This window comes from Histoplasma capsulatum, genomic scaffold (assembly GCF_000149585.1).
Source record: "Histoplasma capsulatum NAm1 scaffold_3 genomic scaffold, whole genome shotgun sequence".
NCBI classification, from domain to species: Eukaryota; Fungi; Ascomycota; class Eurotiomycetes; order Onygenales; family Ajellomycetaceae; genus Histoplasma; species Histoplasma mississippiense.
The window spans coordinates 623,743-644,226 of NW_001813980.1; the positions used below are offsets into that span (position 1 = coordinate 623,743).

Sequence of the window (20,484 nt, forward strand, 5' to 3'; positions counted from 1 at the left end):
CTTTACAAGGACCGAGCATCTTGATCATCATGTCTGAGGCCGAACAACCTACGAATACTCCTCGATCAGTGATCGCTGAATCAGCACCAGCAGTATCTGCCTCAGCAAACCGGCGGGAAATCCGACTTGCCGATCCACCTGCCTATTATGGCAGTAATCTACATGAATATAATATATTCATACGAGCTCTCGAACGTATATACAAGTTGAATCCAACTCAGTATGATACCGATGAGGTCAAGATCGTTTATGCTTCGGGTTGGTTACGGAAAACAATCGAAACCACTTGGGCTACTAAAGAGAAAGAGCTCGAAAGGTTAAATCAACCTTTTTCATGGAAGGACTTTAAGGAATTCCTGCATAACGATCTGGAGGATGTACGCAACCGTGGCTTTACGGCAGCGATTCGCTTTGAGGAATTGAAGTGCCCACTGGAACAGCCAGTGCAACAATTTGCCTCCAGATTTAATGAGATTCGCGATGGTCTAGCAACCGATCCGGAAAAATTATTTGCTCAGTATTCTTTGCTAAGTTGCCAACCACGATACAGGATCAAATTCAAACTCACCATGATCCCCCTACTAATCAAGCCGAATTACTTGCGTTAGTTGCTCGAATTCAAGCCGTTTACAAGGGCCATACTAGGAGGAGCAACAACAAGCAAGAGTCCTTTTCACAGAATAGAGAGAATGACAATAAGCGTGGAACCAAGCGATACTCTGATGGTTCCCCTTCGAAGGCGCAACGAAATTTAACCTCAGCTGGAAAACTCACCATAGAAGAACGTCAGCACCGTATGAATAACAATCTTTGCCTATTCTGTGGGGAGACAGGTCATATCCTTAGGGATTGTACTAAGAAAGGAAAACGAACTCAAACCACTGGTAAACCGAAACCGACACCTGTGATAGCTCATATCACAGAGACTCAGGAGGATGAGGAGTGACTAGATGGTAGATTCCGCATGTATATCACTATCCAACTAGACACCCCTAGTGGTCCTGAGCCGATTCGATGCCTAGTCGATTCTGGAGCAGATTTCAACTATATCTCTCACACTTACGCCACTTCAAAAGGATGGAAACGGATTGGACCACCATCTCAAGTGCAATATCCTGACGGACGACGAGGATACCGATATGGCATCGTTAATGCTACTCAAAGAGCCACCGATGGGCTAGGTGAAACTCGAGAGAGCAAACTTAGTTTCCATTCAGTTAACCTAGCAGATGAGGATCTTTATCTAGGTCTTCCTTGGTTAAGAACAGTTAATCCTTTGATCGATTGGAAAGCACTATCATGGCGACATCGAATCGGAGATACTAGGATTGAAATAGCAGAACCAGAAGAATTTATTCGTTCTATGCAAGAAACATCTACAACACCACTCTACTTTTGGGACGGCAACACCGAATCTTCTTCGGAACGACTATGTTCTATTAACGAGACTACCTTACCTCAAAATCTACAAGATCTTTTAACTGAATTTAAGGACATCTTTTCTGCTGAAGCAGCAGCCAAGTTGGATGAGAACCCCATCATATCACATCATATTCGATTACAAGATGGAAAGGAACCCCCTTACGGACCTCTATACAATCTTTCGATAGCAGAACTAGATGCCCTACGCAAATATCTAGAAGAGATGCTGTCACGGCAGTGGGTTCGTCCTACAAAGAGCCCTGCTGCTGCACCTATCGTATTCGCAAAGAAAAAGGATGGAACTCTACGCCTTTGCGTAGATTATCGAGGCCTTAACAAGATCACTATAAAGGATCGATATCCAATTCCTCGCATTGAAGAAATGTTAGATCGATTACAGAACGCCATCATCTTCTCTAAGATAGACCTCCGAGATGCCTACTATCGCATACGGATAGCAGAAGGGGATGAATGGAAGACTGCATTTCGAACCCGATACGGCAGTTATGAGTTCCGTGTTATGCCTATGGGGCTCTGTAATGCCCCTGCTACATTCCAATCTTATATCAATGAGGTGTTGAAAGGCCTTGTTGATATCTGCTGTATTGTCTATCTCGATGACATCCTTATCTATTCCCAAAATACCGAAGATCATACGAAACACCTCCGATTAATTTTCGAACGTTTACGGAAATATCGACTTTATGCTAAGGAAAGCAAATGCACCTTTTTCACCACTGAGGTTGAGTTCCTTGGCTATATTGTATCACCTACCGGTATAGCCATGGATCGAAACCGAGTCGAAACCATTCTAAGTTGGCCAGAACCTAAAAATATCCGAGATATTCAAGTTTTCATAGGATTTGCAAACTTCTATCGAAGATTTATATATGCTTTCTCACGGATAGCCGCACCTCTTACGGATCTCCTTCGAAATGCTAAGGACAAGCAAACTAAGTTCTTACTTAGTGATTCAGCAAGAAAAGCTTTTGTAAACCTGAAAGAAACATTTGCACAAGCTGTTCTACTGGTCCATTATGACCCGCGGAAGGAAACCCAAGTCGAAACGGATGCAAGCAAGGATGGTATTGCTGGCATTCTATCTCAACGCCTTGAATCACCACCAGAAACTTACCAGGAAGCTATGAAAATAGCATCTGAACGAAGCCAAAACATCTGTAATTCGGTGCCTACTCGAAGAAAAGAGTGGAGGCCCATCGCATTTTTCTCACAGAAGCTTTCTGGAGCTTCTAGGAACTATGACACCCATGATTTGGAACTTCTGGCTATAGTGGCATCATTTCGCCACTGGCGGCACTATCTGCAAGGCAATCCGTACCCAATTCAGGTCATAACCGACCATGATAATCTGAAATACTTTCTTTGTAACAAAAGCTTGAACAACCGCCAGGCGCATTGGGCGGAAGAGCTATCTGCTTATGATTTCTATGTGGTCTATCGACCAGGACGGCTAAACCCCGCCGATCCACCTTCAAGACGTCCAGACTATGTCATTTCCCCTGGGGATGTAGACCCAAAGCTGTCATGCTGCTGGTACTACAGAAAAAGATCCGCCAGGGACTTCATGGCTCTAGTCAGAACAGCTTAGTAGATACCGAGTCGCCTTCGGTACGGGGAAGCTCAGATTGTTCTGCAGAGTATTCTTGTTTCCGAGGTTCCTTTGGAACTGGCACTGAAGGTCATGAACTTCTCGTGCCACGTCTAGCAGTGGTAAGAGCTGCTGAGGACGAAACAGGCCACGAACCGCCTACTAATCGGCTTCTAGACTTCATTAAGGAACTGCAGGAGAGGGACGCCTTTACTGTAGCCCGAAGCCAAGAAGTTGAGAATAGCGCGGAGCCTGGGATTCTTAGAGAAGCCTCCGATACATCCGGAGATCCTTCGATCATCTGGCGAGTAGATGAAGATCGTGGACTTCTACATCGCAATCATGCTATCTACGTTCCCCCTAGCAAAGCAATCACCCAGGAGTTGTTGCGAATTCATCATGATGACCCCTGGGCAGGCCACTTTGGTATTGCCAGAACCTTAGAGCTTCTACGTCGCAAGTATTACTGGAATACGCTCCGAAAAGACGTCGAAACGTACGTCAGAGAGTGTGATATCTGCCAGCATGTTAAAGCTAAGAGGCATAAGCCATACGGGCAACTTGCCAAAATTCCTGTGCCTACTAGGCCGTTCAGTTCTCTTGCCATGGATTTCATTGTCGGATTACCCACCAGTAGTTCGAAAGGGAATCACTTATGATAGTATTTTGGTCATACTAGACCGCTATACTAAGCTAGCTAAGTACTTTCCTTGCATGACTTCAATTACTGCTCCTGATTTTGCAGAGTTGTTCATAGATACTATTCTAAGCGATTACGGTTCGCCTTCGTCTATCATATCTGATAGAGACAAGTTGTTTACCAGTCACTACTGGTCAACATTCTGTTATTATTTACGAGTTAAGCGCAATCTGAGTACGGCATTCCACCCTCAAACCGATGGGCAAACGGAACGCCAGAACCAAACCTTAGAGAACTACTTACGAGCATACTCGAACTACCACCAGGATAACTGGGTGGATCTGCTTCCGCAGGCACAATTTGCCTACAATTCTGTTTCCCAGGCATCTATTGGCATGCCACCGTTCCGAGCACTACTAGGTTACGATCCTGTTCCACCGAGAGGGGTGATTGATAAAGAATCTGAATCTGCAACTTCTGTTGATCTAGAACCCTTAGCTACAGCAAGGGTTGAGAAATTACAAGAAATACAGAGCAAGCTTCAAGTTACTGTCCGAAAGTCTTTCGAAAAGCAAGCGGAATACTATAACAGAAGGCATCAGGATAAAACCTTTGCCATTGGAGATCCAGTTCTCCTATCTTCCCTGAATATAGCAACTTCTAGACCATGCCGCAAGCTTGAAGATAAATGGTTTGGACCGTTTACAATTCTGAACACCATCGGATCGCAAGCATATCGATTAGATCTTCCGAGAACCTTTGGATCTATGCACCCTGTCTTCCATGTTACCCTGTTAGAACCTTATTACCAGCGACCGGGTGAAGAACCTAAGAAACCTCCTGGTATCCTACTCGAAGGCAGAACGGAGTATTTTGTTGAAGCTATTTTGGATAAACGATTGCACCGCAATAAGGAGCAATATCTTGTTAAGTGGGAAGGATATCCTAATACTGAGAACACCTGGGAACCTCCTGAGAATCTTTTGAACTCCCGCAATCTTCTCGAAGAATATGAGAAGGTAAATCGAAATCGACCCCTTGTTAAGAAGAAACGTTCTAGAATACGACATTAGTAGTTCTCCTATTTTTTCCCTAAAGGGTTTTGGAGTTTCTACTTATCTACGTTTGCGCTTCGAACCCCAAAGGGTTCTTGAAGCTTAGTGGCACTCTTCTCCTTTTTATCCTACAAGGTTTTAGGAGTTTAATGAGGCTACGTTACGATTTCGAACTCTGATCAGAAGGAAAAAGCAAAGAACCCCTCAGAACGCCATCTGCAATTTAATTTTCCTCCATGATTCCAAATTCCCTTTCAATTTTGCCAATCCTTCCTACAAGCTACGATTTGTTAGTGATTATCTAGTGAAATCTCTTTGGATATACATACTGTATAAAACGTCGTCTCCAAGCATTCAATATTCTGGGCCATCTCCCCCATCCGCATCACCATTTTTTCCATTTTTTCATTCATTTCCTTCTGAGCGTCCTCAATACGCTGCAGAATCGCAAGAATTTCGAGGGCGGGGGCTGGGTTCGGTTCGACCACAGGCGCAGCTCCACAATCTCACAGGACAACAACATTCGATGTCGGTTAATACCGCGAACTACCTACGATTACCCTACGATTTTTTGGCCCGCTGGGACAGCGGCCCTTTCAGGGGGGGCAGTTGTAAGAAACCCGCACTAAGGTGCCAGTGCTAGGCCGGAATTAGCGATAGCCCTAAAGATATGACATCGCCGAACATAACACCACCAACGTCATATCAGGATATGACATCGCCGAACATAGCACCACCAACGTCATATCAAGTTTGAAATCAAGGCATTATCTTGCCACTTGCATCATACTACGCCATCTACATCATAGCAAGTTCGATCTGCTTATGATACTGTGTGTATATAGCTAGCAGCTGGTCCAACCTTCTAGGGACCAGCGGATCATTCTGTTATAATCTGACCCCTACGTTCTACACCCTCAATATCTAACTACTTGATCCGAATCCTCTCCGATATATCACCGTATTATCTCCTACTGCTTGATCCTCGTAGAGTCCTAAGGACCAACCGAAATATAAGCAGCCATTTCCAACATCGCTACTTACATTAATATTTGAAGGTTGATTAATGAAGAAGTTGATATTTTTATCATTACGCTGTTTTTATTGTTACAGTGTGGCGCAAATGCCCCCCTGATCCCGACCCACGGAAAGGCAGGGGATTTCAGGAATTGCTTGCGACAACGACGCACTGGAGAAAATATTTTTAAATAATAACGAGAAAGAGTGCTGTGTTGTCTGCACGCGATGTATGTCCGTCTGTAGCCATTTCAGATATTTAAGCAGAAAATTGACCTGGATTATCTTATTTTACTGTTTTGAGTCTCTTTGCCGTCCAGGTCGAGGATGTATCCGTGGAACATGGCCCAGCGTTGATCGCTTTCTGCCAATTCGTTTGCAAGGGCCAATATTAACATCCCATCCAGTACTGAATCTTCTACAGGCGAGCCATCCGCACTGAAGTGCATGGTAGCACGTAGCATCAGGGTGGCTCCTCACAGCTCGTGCGTGGTATGTATGACCAGGTAATCAATGATAGCTGACTATGTGAAATAACATCCCCATACGCATTATTGCTCATGGAGATGGATTCTTACTCTGATTAAATATGCGAGAATTTGCGGCAATTTGCGTAACTGTTGCTATTCAGCCTTTCTCAAATATTCCCACTCCCCATTGAGAAATTGGTCAAATCGGGGTTATCAACCAATTTCAAAATGTAAAATCAAGTATTTCTACACCTATAACTTATATATTGCGTTCTCAAAGCCATCCAGTCCTCATATGCAGACAGACTCATTAAATACAATAGTGTTCCGTATGTTCAGTGATCGCGGATTTTTCCATATATTTGAAGAGCAGAGCCAGCGGACCTCCAGACTTCATATCTTCCGACATCGCCTGGAGGAGCATTTTGCCTCAGTAACCTATAAAATAAACCAACCTGTTGTACTGCTGTGCCTTAATGATGATTCTGCTCGTCTCGGAGACTCACTCACCTCACCCGCCTCACCCAATTTGGATATCTAAAACTTCTCCCTCCCTCTCCGCCCCCCAGCTTTTAATCCCCAGCGCCACGGCCTCCGCAAAATCTCTATCAAACCTCTCCCCGCTCTCCTGGTAGGCCACCCGTCCATTCCTCCATGTCACCCAGCTTTCCGCAAACAATCCCTCGCTCGCCCTCACCAACCCAAGCGCCACATCCACAATATCGGCCCTGTCCTCAGACCAATAAAATACCGTCGCCCCGCACGTTCCACAAAACGCTCTCCTCACCCCTTTCGAGGACTCGAACGTCTTTGACGTACCGATGATCAAGTCAGTTCCAACAGCTGGCTCCAGCAGTTGCAGCGGTAGGAACGTCCACGCGGTCACATGTGTACCGTTCAGTAAGCGGCAGTCATCGCAGAGATCAAGGCTGGCGAGCCACTTGCGCGGGTCGGTGGGTGAGACGAATTTGTTCAGCTCGGAATTACCGAGGATGGCTTTGGTGGGGCGAGGGAAGGTGAAAGACACTCCGCCGCAGTGGCATTCGCAACGCAACCGCTCCTCTTTACTATCCGTGTTCCCAAATTCAGCCTGAGGGGGTGCTGGGGGTGGGGGAAGGATCCTGTTGGCGTTTGGTGGGAGGAAGTGACCTGTGTAAATTTCCATATCGCGCCTGCTGATACGAGGGAGGAGTTGATGCAATCCCACCTTTCCCGGGGCGGAGTCGGTGAAGATATGTTTGTCGATTTGAAAATTGGATGGGCTGTGCTCGGTGAAGATGGAGGTGGAGATGGTCCAGTGTCGATTGTCAGCTGCATCTTCCTTTTCCTCATCCTCTTTGCTATTGATAGGCTTTGCGGGCCAGATGTCACCGATTTGACAGCCGCAGGTACTACAGAAGACACGATCGGAAAGAGCACCACTAGTATGTCTGTAGCTGGTCAGGTTATGTGGGCCTGAGGGTGCAACCCATTGTGGAGTTATACCCACGGGCAGTGGCGCGTGGAAGACGCATGGTGCTCCATGAGTGAAGCGGCAGATGCCGCAATGGCAGAGGTGTGTGCGTAGCGGGAGGGAAGTGATGGGGATAGTGAGCTTGTAGTGCACAGCACGGCAAAAGCAGTGAGCCGTGAGGGTTTTGGTGGGGGTTTGAGCTGCCATCTTCTCTCTTGCGTTGCTTTCTAGCCTCTTTGTAGGAAGTATAGGTAGCTATGGTAACGTCTCAAGAGGACGTGATGCGGTTATCACTCATCAATATGGTTATATTTAGTCGACCCAAATGTTGCCAGAATTACCAGGAAGCAAATAACCCTCGCGGATACTCGGGCAATATTGCGTCCGCTAGCGCTAGCGAAGGATCGCATCGTCGATTTGAATATCAAATTAGCAGGGGCGTGACAATAGTATGCCGGCTGCCACACAGCAAGGATGCTGGAAAGTTTGATATTTGCTCGATACCCCATAAACCAGTGTTGATTCCCGCTTCTTTCACCGTAATAGTCGCTGATCTAAACCCCACTTCAAAAAAAGCCCACAACGAAAGTGATGATTGATACATCAGGATCAGCTTAGATGTATATGCCATGTGGGGAAAAAGCTGAAACTTCTTTCATTTATCCCGTTTGCTGCTGGAACTTGTATGATTGTTGAAATGTTGTTCGTCTTGCTTTACTTTAATTTTTGGAACCCAAAATTAGAACTCTGAATTCCAATATCGCGATGCAATGGGCATCATCATGCCATCCTCAAGAACCACAAATCTACCCCGACTCCGCAAAGAAGTAAACAAATTTTCAATGTCCTCAGCTCATTGTTGTCACCCCTGCCAATATGCGTTCTGAAGCTGCTCATCGACGACATATCTGCTACTGAAGTGTACACATCTTGCAACAGGGATACGCGAATTCCATCCTCGCCAGATCTCGCAAAGTCCAATTCAACTAACCAGAGTTTAAGACGCTGGTCGTTTCCAGTCGATGCGATGAGCAACTCAAATACGGCATAATCTTGCTGGCACATACTTACTAGTCGGGCCGGCTTCTCCAGGACAGACATAGCAGTTACAGCCGACGCGTGTGCTTGGGGTAGTGATATTGTAGAAAATGAATTTTTGGCATGGTCCGAGTTCGCACCATTGCCTATTCTAAGGCGGGAAACTGAAATGGCATTATCGTCCCCGCCAGTCACAATTAGGCATTCTCCATTAGATAAAGGAGATATCTCCATGGCTTTGACGCTGCTTTGATGAATGCAGTACCGATGTTGCCAGTTTACCGGCCGCGGCTCTGTAGACGTCTTGATTCCTCGGGGTTGTCTTAACCCGTCGTTAGAAAGATAATATATATCATTCAAGTTTTCGGAAATGTCCCATGTGGCAATATATCCGTCTGTGGAAGCAGTAATCAATGATAGCCCTAAGGTCGAGTTGGAGAAGTATATTTCTGTTAGGCAGTTTGCCGTGTATCGGCCTTTGCTGAGATGAATAAACGAACCACCGGAAGCGGCGGAGACGTAGTGGAAAATCTTGCTTGTTAGCTGGCATCGATCACAGAAAAATGGGTCATGCTTACATTGACAGTTGAGTTAGAATACGCTAAGCAGAGCAGGAACGAATTTTCTGTCTCATCGTGGGTGGCGGTCTGCAGTACATCAAAACTTGTGATCCGTAAGTCGGAATCTTCTGCTGTCTTTGGACATTCTCCCTCACAAATGGCCCCCATCCCGAAGCCGCGAATAGATCGAAGTCTCCAGATATAGAATTCTTCAGCTCCCGCACTGCTGAATAAAAACTTTCCGCATGGCGACCATTGTAAGTGTTGGATACCCGCATTGTGCTTTTTCAAACTTCGCAGGCAAGCCAAGCTGGCCCGCGACTTGGAAGAAGTCATTTCTTCGAAAACGGATATGCGAATTAAGGTGTCCTCACCTCCAGTAGCAATAATCCTATGTTTATTGCCTCCGTCTTCGAAAAGAGCCTCCGAAATAGCCGCTACTTTTACCTCTCGCCCATGGGTACCAAGCGTCACAGCACGGTGTAGCACGGATGTTTTTCTAAACAAGTTAAAGGTAGATGCTTTGGTCCACGCAAAAACCTCGCTTGAATCACCAGCGTGATATGGGTTGTAGGCCCAGATTCGATGAGCACCACCGCATTCAATAGTTGCTCGTTCGGTTTGGGTTGATTCATTCCATACGATAAACTCCGTGCTTTTAAATCCGAAGAGAATCAAATGGTTCGTGGCTTTATCGAAGTAACCACCTTCAATATAGGGTCCAAATGGTGGAGTCATTTTATGAATGGTCTGTAGTGCCCAAGGAGATTTCGGATCCCCTGTCCCAGCTAATGAGTGAATACAATAGTACCCATCTCTTCCCGTAGTCAAAATTCGTTCCTCCTGGAGCTGAGGCTGTGGTAGTGGAGTGACTGACGTTATAGTGTCCCTTGCATGTAAGTTGAAAACGGTAAGCGCTGGAACACAGGGAGTAGGGTCCTTGGCATTTTTAAGGTCAAAAACACTTAGATGCCCTGTTTTAGCCCCTAATATTAAGAGAAACTTGTGTCCAATGAAAGCAGCGCTTGTCGTCAGGAATGTGGGAGGCACATCCAAGGATATCCTCGTAAAGTTCCCAGGAAAATTTTTGTCAGGGATCAAAAATAGATTTGTGCTCGGTGTCCCCAGAGATGTAGTGACCACAGCGATTGAAGACATAGGGTCAATGTTATTATCATATTTGGTCTGTGAGGATGCGAAAAATATGCCTGTTATCTTCTTTTCCAACTGAACCAATGTAAGGATTCCCCTAGTGTCATTTCTGTACCACCACAGAGTACCTTTCACATCACCGATCATCCCAATCCCTAGCTCTGGATGGCCAGCCATAGCAAACTGAGATCCGGGTGAATCCAGAACCTCAATATTCTCCCAGGAGATTGCTGGGGCGTGCTTCTGATCCATCTGTTGAGGCTCTATACTTTCCAGATCTGAAATGTGACCCACGTTCAGCTTACCATGGGAAGATAACCCAAGAATACAAGTTTCAGAAACAAATGCATATCGATTTAACCTGTCATCTGATTTTTGTCTCCGTGCTTTACCAGGCATGGAGCCGACGGACACAGGGAGATGTTGTGAAAGATCATATATATCGTATGTCCGTATTCGCGACCGATGTTTAGAGGACGCCTCATTTGTCCCAATAACGAATGAGTGTACACTTCCGTCTGCACCTCCGGAGTACACTGTCGTCGAGTCCGGTGAATTATGCACTGCCATGGACCAAATATTCTTTCCAGTATGGTAGGCATGCGTTGACATATGTTGAAGAATTGTATGTTTATATGAGGCAAGGGGTTCTTCAACCTGCGAGTCGCATTGCAACCTCAAGCGCCAAACTTGGCAGGAAGCGTCTTCGCCGAGAGACACGAGTTTCAAACAGGTTGCTTGCGGTGAAATAGTTATATCCACGAAGCTCGCCTTCCAAATCCTAGAGGTGTGACCCCACGCTTTCGCAATACAGGCTTCCGGGTCGATATCCAAATCATCACGGAAAATATTTCCAAATCCGGTAGAGCGAGTTGCAGGTCTTGCTGCTGCCTTTTCATGTTTTTTGGTTGCAAGAGGCGAAGAACAGTCCGAAATATCCCAAATCCGTATAGTTCGGTCGTCGCTACAACTTGCCAGGAACCTTCGAGTCTGGTTGCCATTCGGCCAGCGGATTTCGGGAGATATATCCACTCCAAAAATTGACCCATCGTGTCCAGTGAAGAGATGATGGATAGTAACGGAAGAGTTTCCCCAGAAAATAGACCTCTGCGTAGTAGGAAGGCGAGATGACCAAACAACTATTTCCCCAAAGACCGTTCCTGCAGCCACGAGAATCTGTTCCGGTGATAGCCATGAAACATCAGCAGAATATAGGACCGACTTCAATCCCGTTCCAATCTGGCGCAGTCGAATGTCCGCCTGGTATGTCATAGAGTCATCTTCCCATTTTAACCCAAAGAGAACATTATGTGCAGTTATCAAACAAGCTCTATTTGCTATGGAGGAGTTTAGATCATTGTCCTCTGGACGATAGAAATTTGCATTCAGGATCCAGTCAGGAGCTGCACACTCCGGGCTGGAAACTGAAAGTGAACAACTTCCAAGGTTGCCGACCTCTAACGTGAATAGTCGGAAGGACTGACCACCCCAAACGAGAAAGCTGGTAACATTGACAGCGGATTTCGCAAACGCCAAATTGGCAAGTTGAATACCATGGACGGTGTTTCTCTCAAATATTTGAATCCGATCCAGCAGAGTACCTCTGGCCTCATCAACTAGTTGGAGATATGGTCCATAGCCACTTAGGATAAATCTGCCATCAGAACTATCAATCACTTGAATCGCCGTTACTGGGAGTGAGGAGTCGAGGTGCTGGAAACAATGTTAGTTTACCCGCACGCACCAGGCAATAACAGCATTATGGACATTCCAACCTCAAGCGTGTATGACATTGATATATATCCCTCAATGCTGATCTGAAGAAACGAACACTAGAAGTTACTGCGACAAAGTTGATCATACATACTAGTAACTATAGTACTATCATACGAAGGAATGCAAAATCTCGGTGGGAAGAGTCTCCCCTCATTGTAATCTGTACAGGAAAAGGATTTATCCATTATTACTAGTAACTAGTGGGTATTTTACGGAGTATGAACCAAGTAACGTTGTCGATCCTGCTAGGCCCTTTATGGAATGGATTATTATTATTCCATGCCTTGCGGATTTTGCTTCTTTCATGCAACATTCGCGATGAGGCAGATGAAATTTACTCACATTACTCACGTACTCCGTGCTGCGTTACCCGTGATTTTTATCTGTTGATTCCTAGTACAGTACACCACGATGCCGTCATCCATACGCAGCTGGTTTTGCTGGGCAATCAATCCAATGCAGCTACTCTGCCTTCTCAAATTACTATTAATTCTCTTTATTGGTCTGCTCACATAGTCTCACCCAACTTTCAGTTTCGAAACGATCTGACTGCTCTGGCCCGGATGGGTGGCTGGATTGTACCATCAAAAGTTCCATCTATAACTATCTCGTGCATCTTCGAGCTCAAGAATATGGTTGCTAGGCTTGTAATTGACCCTGTTTGACAATGGATCTTGCATGGGACATAGAGGTGGGGATAACTTGATGATTCTAGCATTAAAACACATACTGCTAGCACGGGAAGTACAAGCACTCACACACTGATAACTTACCAAACCCAAGAGTGTTGTGAATCATGGAAATACGTAAGTTTACATCTATCTTCAGCTTATCTTCGGCACTAGCTACAGAAGCTATTGTAACTGCGCTGGCAGCACAGAGTGCACTCACAACCCTAGATCAACCAAAACATAACTTTCTCCTGGGTTGTCAATAATAACAGCATCTTTCTGGTAACTAGATTTCCTTTCACGTCATGGATAATGACATCTCGTAAATATTGCATGGTATGGCGCGGCTATGTAAGGAAGAGACAGGCCAAAAAGCAATGCGAAACATGTGAAGTGGTACTAGTAGCATTCCTTGAAGGCTTAAGTCAGTAAATGGACGAGTAACTAATTATTTTGCATTTGAGTGAGCTCAGTATTTGTTAGGCCACTTGGGTACAAGAGGTCGAGCGATCACCACCAGCGCCATGCTGGTAGCTAGTAGAAGGGGACGAACCAAGCCAAACTCTGAAAAAAGTATTTAGTTAGTTACTAAAGGTTATGGTAAATACTAACTACGGAGTAACTTGAACGTGGTTTTTGAACGTTGACCCAACTAAATCACACCCACAACACAACTCCGTAACTATTGTCGAGTTAAATTACTCTTATGGCATGCTTCCGCCCGCGACAACATTCCCAGGTTACCCACTGGCCCAACATTCCTGAAGTTAGGGCTTAGATAATTAGGAGAGGGAAAGGGTTGAAGCACATGCAGTCCTGGAAATTAATAACGCCCCACGATGAATTTTAAAATGCCTAGCTGAGTGTGGTTAGTAAACTAGCTCTCATCACGATAAGAATTACGTTACGGAGGATCCTCTGTACAGTACAAACTCAATGGTTATATACCCCCAGGAAATTCAACGAATTTTCTCCGTTTCCTAAGGCAAGTCATTTAAGCGATCAAATGAGCTGGTTAACGGAAGTTCTTCTTGACGATAGCGATTTTATTACGAGACAGATGTACATTTCAGAGGGATTTTTCCAGCCTTGCTCAGTGCCATACCATGCCAGCAACACAGGGAGCTCAAGACAATATTTGTTGTTGACATATGAATTTATATCAGTGTCAGCAACTCACCAGCACGTCTCGGTAGACTCGTGCTGAGTTTATGCTCAAAACTTACACGTAGCTACCATTCAAATGCTGTGCCTTTACTGGGCTGATTGGGGGATGATGACATACCTCTGCAGCCAACAATTTGGCAACATGCGCGGATTTTTGAGGCCTCCAACGACCACCATTGTGAGGTGGTAGCCTTGGAAGCGATCTTGAAAGCTTGCTAGAAGGGTTCCTTTCACCCACCGGGCTTTCACGGCCCGGTGCTATTCATTGTTAGGGCTACATATAAATAGTCTCCTCCAAGGCACACAATGATAGTGGCAACCTGAGCTCGATAGCCCTCATATTTCTTACTACATCAAACCCAGCGGTACGACTGCGTCTCTTCTTCGGTCGGCTCACCATATTGAGGTATTCATCAATCGTCTCGCCGCCCTTCTATTGGAGTTGCCTTCCGGGGTTGCATGTTGATACTGTTACTCAGGACCTCATCTTCCCTCTCTGAAACCTGATACTAATCGGTGCTCACTCAAAATCCACACTCTTTCTAGCTGGATTATTGCGCTTAACCCGGTAGTCACCATGGCCCCCGAAACGATGGAACTGTCCCATGACGCAGTTATGTACTTGATTCATCACATTTTCCTCCCGCCCGAACTCCCCCAGGAAGATGACTTCAATTCGCATTACGAAAATCTACTGCTGGACACCATATTCCAGGCTCTCTTAGATTTTAGGCACTGTGTCACACGCGACTAGCATGGAATTGTCGATTTGGTTATTGTTATGATCTCAAACTTGAAGACTGTGCGTGAGTGTTCAAGTTCTGATGGTTCCCTCAGCGAAGAGAAGCTTGAGGATGCTCTTAAAAATCTTTGCAACAATGGTAAGCTTATTGCCTACATTTTTCTTCCTTAAGTTTACTCCTTCTTGCTAATCAACCAAAGGTGGGATGGTTCCGCTTCACATACGGGCCCAGAACACAGGCATATTGGTCGGCAAGGTCGCCAACTCCGTTAGTTTCGAGTTATCTGAACTATCTCCGCTCAATCAAGCTGTTATCACAACAAAAGGCAGGCTTAGACGGTCTTTCCCAGGGCCGGTCTTCTCTTTGGGCATTGGTGCATTTCAGGCCCCTGGATTTTAAGCTATGGTCTCTCGTATACTTACTAAGATGAGCTATCAGCCTTCTGCGGAAACAATGCCGAAGGTGAAGAAGGCCGGACAAATGCACGATGAGATCCGAGACACTGTGCACCCAAAGATGGTAACTGAGCTTTTTGCGGGGATTCTAAGGTCTGTTGGCCAACCTGTGGACGTGTCTCGTATTTGGAAAAATACTCGGGAAGAAGTATTGTGGAGCGATGCTTTACTACCGTGGCGAAGATCTCCACTATGGCTGTTTGTCCCTGTTGTAATGCAACTTGTCTTCTCCAGAGAAACAAAAGTTGCGACAAGGCCTCTAGTGGATCTCTACAAAGAGTTTATGATATTTCTCATGAGTCGTGTTCTGAAATCATCACTCAGACATTCATTTCATAGCGATCTCCTATATATCCAGATTGCCAAAATCTCTCGCCGATTGCTTAAAATCGACTCGCCCCTTCAGGAATCAACACAGTCTTTCGTTACAAAAACGATGCAGAACGCCAGAGACCGGATTCAAAATATATGGTCGAGCCTCGTGAAAAATAGCGGTCCCCGCTACGAACTATCTGGCCTTGGATGCCTGGATTTCAACCAAGATGTATTTCATTCTCTCTCGGCACTAGATGAATATATCGAGTTGCTTCCCGAACGAGAAATTATCAATAACTTTGGCCCATTTCAACCAGCTTCCATTCTCGCGAAATATAGCGCTAACGAACCTCCAAATTGCCCAAACATCTTGGCCGAGGAATATGCGTCGTTTAATTTGAGGGTCATAGAGGATTGGGTTGTCTCTAAGCTACCTCAGTGGCTACAGTGCCATAAATCGAACGGCAGCACTTGTGGCAAGCTAGGCGACTTGATTCAAAATTACTATGCTATTGCCTCTCCCGTTTATTCAAAAAACCCGGAAGCCTCCTCCGCAATGCTACTCATCATTCTTGAACTTTGGATTGCTTGTGACGAATCTGCTGTGCATATATGCGAACTTCTTTTGGATTATGACCCGGGAATTCCTCAAGGCCCGCTTCAATCTTTAGTTTTGCCTTTCAAGGATGAAATGGAAACGCTCCTTCGGGTAGAGAAATATCTCTATTCCCGTCAAGCGCGAGCAAGATTTTCTGCTCCGGGTATATTCAACGATTTTTGCCTTCAATATTCCTTTTCTGTCAAGTACGTCGATCAGTGTCACGAGCTACAAAACACTCTGGAGGAAATTGAGAGGTGGGAAACACGGGAGAGACAGATTAAACTCGAAGAACTCCCGACGAAAATAAGGAGAACTACAACGACCTCATGCGAATCTACAATGAAATCGAATGCGATTACGATGAAGCCATTCCCCATAACTTTAATAATTTCCGTGAACAGCACAGCCCCAGCTGCAAAAGGATTGTGCAGCATGTATGAGAATGAGAAAACTTGGTGAAGGCCAGTCCGTTATATGTTGTATTTCAGGAGGGATCAAGACCAAAATGCTGGCACGTGCGAATGCGGAAAACGTTTCAATTAATGTGTCAGATGTCCTGAGTTGGGCTATATCTGAACCCTGCATTGATATGCGACGAAGCATTCCGCTTTGGGCTATACAAGGTCAAAAATATGAACGTCACAGTTCACTTTGGGCTGAATCCCGCAACAAGGGAAAGGTGCAAATATCGACGACACAAGCTGCACGATTTCTTGAAGAGGAATCCCAAACCCTTGAGGCCAGGTATCGACCAAGTCCAAGCAATCTAGTGGCGTCCACTGGGAAAGCGAACAACAACAGAAATTTCAACCTCATCATGGAGCACTGTCGTGAATTTGACAGTGCAGACCTCAACTCAGCCACACTCCAGGAGCAGCAAGAACGCGAGCTTTCCCCTGAGAATGAGCAAGAGCAACAGCCTCAGAGGCCACCTCCAGCCAAAGCTGCAGAGCTCACATCCCCCGTGATATAATAGAATTCATGTCTACTGGTAGGCTAATTGAAAAATCAAAAGCTTATAAACCTGCTTTTGAGATATTGCGCAACACCAGTGCCGCCAAACATATTGACGTTTCTCAATTCCCTGCTGGACTTCTCATGAGCTCTGATTTTGCCAGCACAATTCAAATATCCGGTGGTAAATACATTTCCAATGCGTACCAGCGGCCAGTACAGTGGATCCTGACAAACATCACCAGCAGCTCATCAATTACAGTCCAGCACATGATCATCATAAGCCCATAAGAAGCGCAGGAGCTCCTACCGGCAGTAAAACAGTCTGAGGCTACAACACTACACCTGTATGCACCGCGCATGAACATGGGCTTTTGCACGTTGGATGGGCTGGATTTGTTTACCACCCCTAAACAGCCAGTGGTATGGGACTTGCCTCGCTACTTGGTCCTGCAGCTGAATTTATTTTCTGGGCAATTGTACTTCAGCTCATTCAGAGAATATGTGGAGGTGTGTGAGCTTCTCAGTCTTGCCTGGGAGAAGGATAGAAGCGGTCAAGCGATCGCTGCAGACGGGTTTATTTTGAAGGGTAGTAGCAAGTCGAATTTCATCGACAGTCCTGTCAAGTTTCTAAAGGTATTTTTGACGAAGGTTCGGATGAATTGTGAAGCGATTGGGAAGACGCATATTGGAACAGTTTTGGATGGTGGTTTGCTTCGTCCGGCAGATTTTAGGGAGCCAGAGAATGGATGACTGGGTGTCGGATGGCGAAAATGCTGCTTTCACACACAAACGCTACTCAGTATTTCTTTCTGAGTATATATCGAAGCTAAACTTGAATTCTATATTAAACTTCACCTTGCTCTGTTTGATACTGCATTTTTCAACTTTTAATAGTTTCTCTTATACAAACTTTGTTCGAGAATCGAAACTGATAGAAATATTTTTGAGTAACCACAAGCAATTGCTATCTATGAGACATATGGCTCTCTCTATATGAAGTTACTTTGATCATTTTAGATATGATCACTTGTATGCAATTCAATCATTGAATTGTCTTTCGTTAACTTCATCACTCTGTTTTGACTCCTCATTGAATATTTGTTAGCTGTATACGCCGCGTAATGGGGCACGATGTTACACTGCTCATACAGTCTAAAGTACAAAATACACTAATATCCATGTAAAAGTGAGCCTAAGACCCTAGGCTCACTGTTTGGTTTAAAGTGAATCCTTACAACTCTAATCTGTACACTACAAGAAGAAAGCTGTGTAAGGTTAAATGTACCAGTAGTTCGTTAAGTCAACAGTTTTAGATAGGATAAAATACTAGTTAACTGAAAGTAGTTAGTTACGTTGCAAATGTTTACCAGTTACCTAAGTGCCAAGAGCCCCATTGTATCCGGCTTGACAACTTGTAACCGCAACTTGACCGACTATGTCTAACATGCTAAGGTCAACGTTTGTAAATGAAGCATATGTGACATTTCCCAATCGACTTATTTTATAAGCATCGGCTTTGGCTTCAAAGAATTGCGTTGACTAACTACCGTTACCCATCTTACATCATCATGGCCTCCACAGGTACCGTCTTGCGCCGGGCTTTATTGTACGGTATGTTCGATTTCATGTACTCAAGTTGCTCATATCAATTGCCAATACAATGTCGCTCTTCATAAATAGTCCCGGGCTCCTCTCAGCGCATGCTGGACAAATCTCGCAATCTCGTCGCGGACTGTGTGGCATATGACCTGGAAGATAGTGTATCCCAAACAAGAAAGGCCGAAGCACGCACCTTGATTCGAAATGCCATTGACCAACCCAAGCCATCTGGCATAAAAGAGCGCGCTGTGCGCATCAATTCCGTCAGCAGTGGGCTGGCCCTAGCTGATCTTACAGAAATGGTCAGTAAAATTTACTCTTCCTGCGACCCATAAGGTTTCAAGAGACGATGCACCTTCTCACCCTCAATCCAGCTCAAATCTCCAAATCTAACTACTCTCGTCGTTCCAAAAGTTGAAAGCGCCTCTGACCTCCACTTCATCTCTGATGTAATATCCCATACTCGCTCCAACCTCAAACCCACCGAATCCAATCCAGACCCATCCAAAAATCCACCAATCTCCGTTATAGCTTTAATTGAAAGCGCGAAATCAATTCTGAATCTTCCTCAAATCTGCACTGCCGCCACACATCAGTTATCAGGCCTAGTCTTCGCTGCAGCAGACTTCTCCAAAGATCTAAGCATAACCCAAACACCCTCTCTAACCGAATTCCTCTACGCGCGCTCTGCAATTGTAACTGCTGCTTGTGCACATAAGTTGTCGTCAATAATTGATCTAGTATGCACGGACTTCAAGACACCTGCTGTATTGGAGGATGAGGTGCTGAATGGCAAGCGCATGGGCTTCAATGGGAAGCAGTGTATTCATCCATCTCAAGTGGAGTTAGTGCAGCAGCTTTTCAGTCCTGAGTTGAAGGAGGTGGAGTGGGCAGTGAGGGTTATTGTGGCTGATACGAAGGCAGCAGAGGATGGGAGGGGTGCATGGACATTGGATGGAATGATGATTGATGTTCCTGTTGTGGAAAGGTCAAGAGATATTGTAAAGAAGGCAGAGCTTTGTGGACTTGATGTGGCGGCGTTGAAGAAGAAGTTTGCAAGTGAGCAGCCACAATGAAGACTCAGAAGGCTACAATGTTATATATTGGTAGTGTTTTCCTCTATAAATTACATTCGGCCCATTAAGTATACACCCCTACGATTGATTTGTGAGTGTGGTTGCTGCCATGTTCATGCGGAGAAGTACGAGTAATCAAGGACTGGCCATACCATAGGGGCAGGCGGATGTCAGTGGCTCTGATGTAATTTAAAAGCCAAAGCACTTAACTAACTTACAATATATAGGTTTATAGCTCAACAATATAAGGACGATTTTGGACTTTAAAATACTTGTTAAAAATATTCATCTACATTCATAAATTACAAGTCACGTAGGGAATTAATACAATAGCTGTTGAGAGATATAGCTGATCATCCTTGATTTTATATGGAAAACAGCATGGGTGCTGAGTAGTGGATTACGTGAATCCACAATAAATTCCCACTGCGCTCATTATTGAGCCAGCCGATAGCAGGGGAAAATATGGGGGAGAAAATTGGACCGTTGGTTTGGAAGAAAAGGAGCAGAAAAGATGATGGCAAATTTGCTGTTTCGCTCCCCAAATAGCCACAGGGCAGAGCCGCATCCAATACCTGTATCATGGTTGAATACACCAGACATTTTTAAGGAGAGTTAAGCATGTTGGCACAAATCAGTCAACTAGTTGACAAGCCAAGTCCCCAAACACTTGGTCGAGTTTAGAGGCATAATGCCTAAAACTTGGCT

At 45.1% G+C, this 20,484-nt stretch overlaps 6 protein-coding genes across 6 annotated transcripts; 4 read left to right on the forward strand and 2 right to left on the reverse strand.

Moving 5' to 3' along the window:
• Positions 1-29: 29 nt before the first annotated feature.
• Positions 30-4,744, forward strand: HCAG_03328 (hypothetical protein; the record flags this gene model as incomplete). Its single annotated transcript, XM_001541181.1, has 6 exons — positions 30-258; positions 609-794; positions 951-2,198; positions 2,400-2,950; positions 3,229-3,664; positions 3,789-4,744. 6 exons carry the CDS (start codon positions 30-32, stop codon positions 4,742-4,744), a joined length of 3,606 nt encoding a protein of 1,201 aa, XP_001541231.1.
• A 1,804-nt stretch (positions 4,745-6,548) lies between these two features.
• On the reverse strand, positions 6,549-7,873 carry HCAG_03329 (predicted protein; the record flags this gene model as incomplete). The annotated part of the gene is made up of 2 exons (XM_001541182.1): positions 6,549-6,651; positions 6,738-7,873. 2 exons carry the CDS (start codon positions 7,871-7,873, stop codon positions 6,549-6,551), a joined length of 1,239 nt encoding a protein of 412 aa, XP_001541232.1.
• A 573-nt stretch (positions 7,874-8,446) lies between these two features.
• On the reverse strand, positions 8,447-14,712 carry HCAG_03330 (predicted protein; the record flags this gene model as incomplete). Its single annotated transcript, XM_001541183.1, has 10 exons — positions 8,447-9,007; positions 9,283-12,107; positions 12,548-12,666; positions 12,715-12,763; positions 12,966-13,087; positions 13,479-13,515; positions 13,566-13,624; positions 14,044-14,066; positions 14,149-14,288; positions 14,568-14,712. 10 exons carry the CDS (start codon positions 14,710-14,712, stop codon positions 8,447-8,449), a joined length of 4,080 nt encoding a protein of 1,359 aa, XP_001541233.1.
• A 514-nt stretch (positions 14,713-15,226) lies between these two features.
• HCAG_03331 (predicted protein) lies at positions 15,227-17,117 on the forward strand (the record flags this gene model as incomplete). Its single annotated transcript, XM_001541184.1, has 2 exons — positions 15,227-16,304; positions 16,546-17,117. 2 exons carry the CDS (start codon positions 15,227-15,229, stop codon positions 17,115-17,117), a joined length of 1,650 nt encoding a protein of 549 aa, XP_001541234.1.
• A 347-nt stretch (positions 17,118-17,464) lies between these two features.
• HCAG_03332 (predicted protein) lies at positions 17,465-17,851 on the forward strand (the record flags this gene model as incomplete). Its single annotated transcript, XM_001541185.1, has 1 exon — positions 17,465-17,851. One exon carries the CDS (start codon positions 17,465-17,467, stop codon positions 17,849-17,851), a length of 387 nt encoding a protein of 128 aa, XP_001541235.1.
• An 818-nt stretch (positions 17,852-18,669) lies between these two features.
• Positions 18,670-20,011, forward strand: HCAG_03333 (citrate lyase subunit beta; the record flags this gene model as incomplete). The annotated part of the gene is made up of 4 exons (XM_001541186.1): positions 18,670-18,712; positions 18,782-19,006; positions 19,115-19,759; positions 20,004-20,011. 4 exons carry the CDS (start codon positions 18,670-18,672, stop codon positions 20,009-20,011), a joined length of 921 nt encoding a protein of 306 aa, XP_001541236.1.
• Between the last annotated feature and the right edge of the window lie 473 nt (positions 20,012-20,484).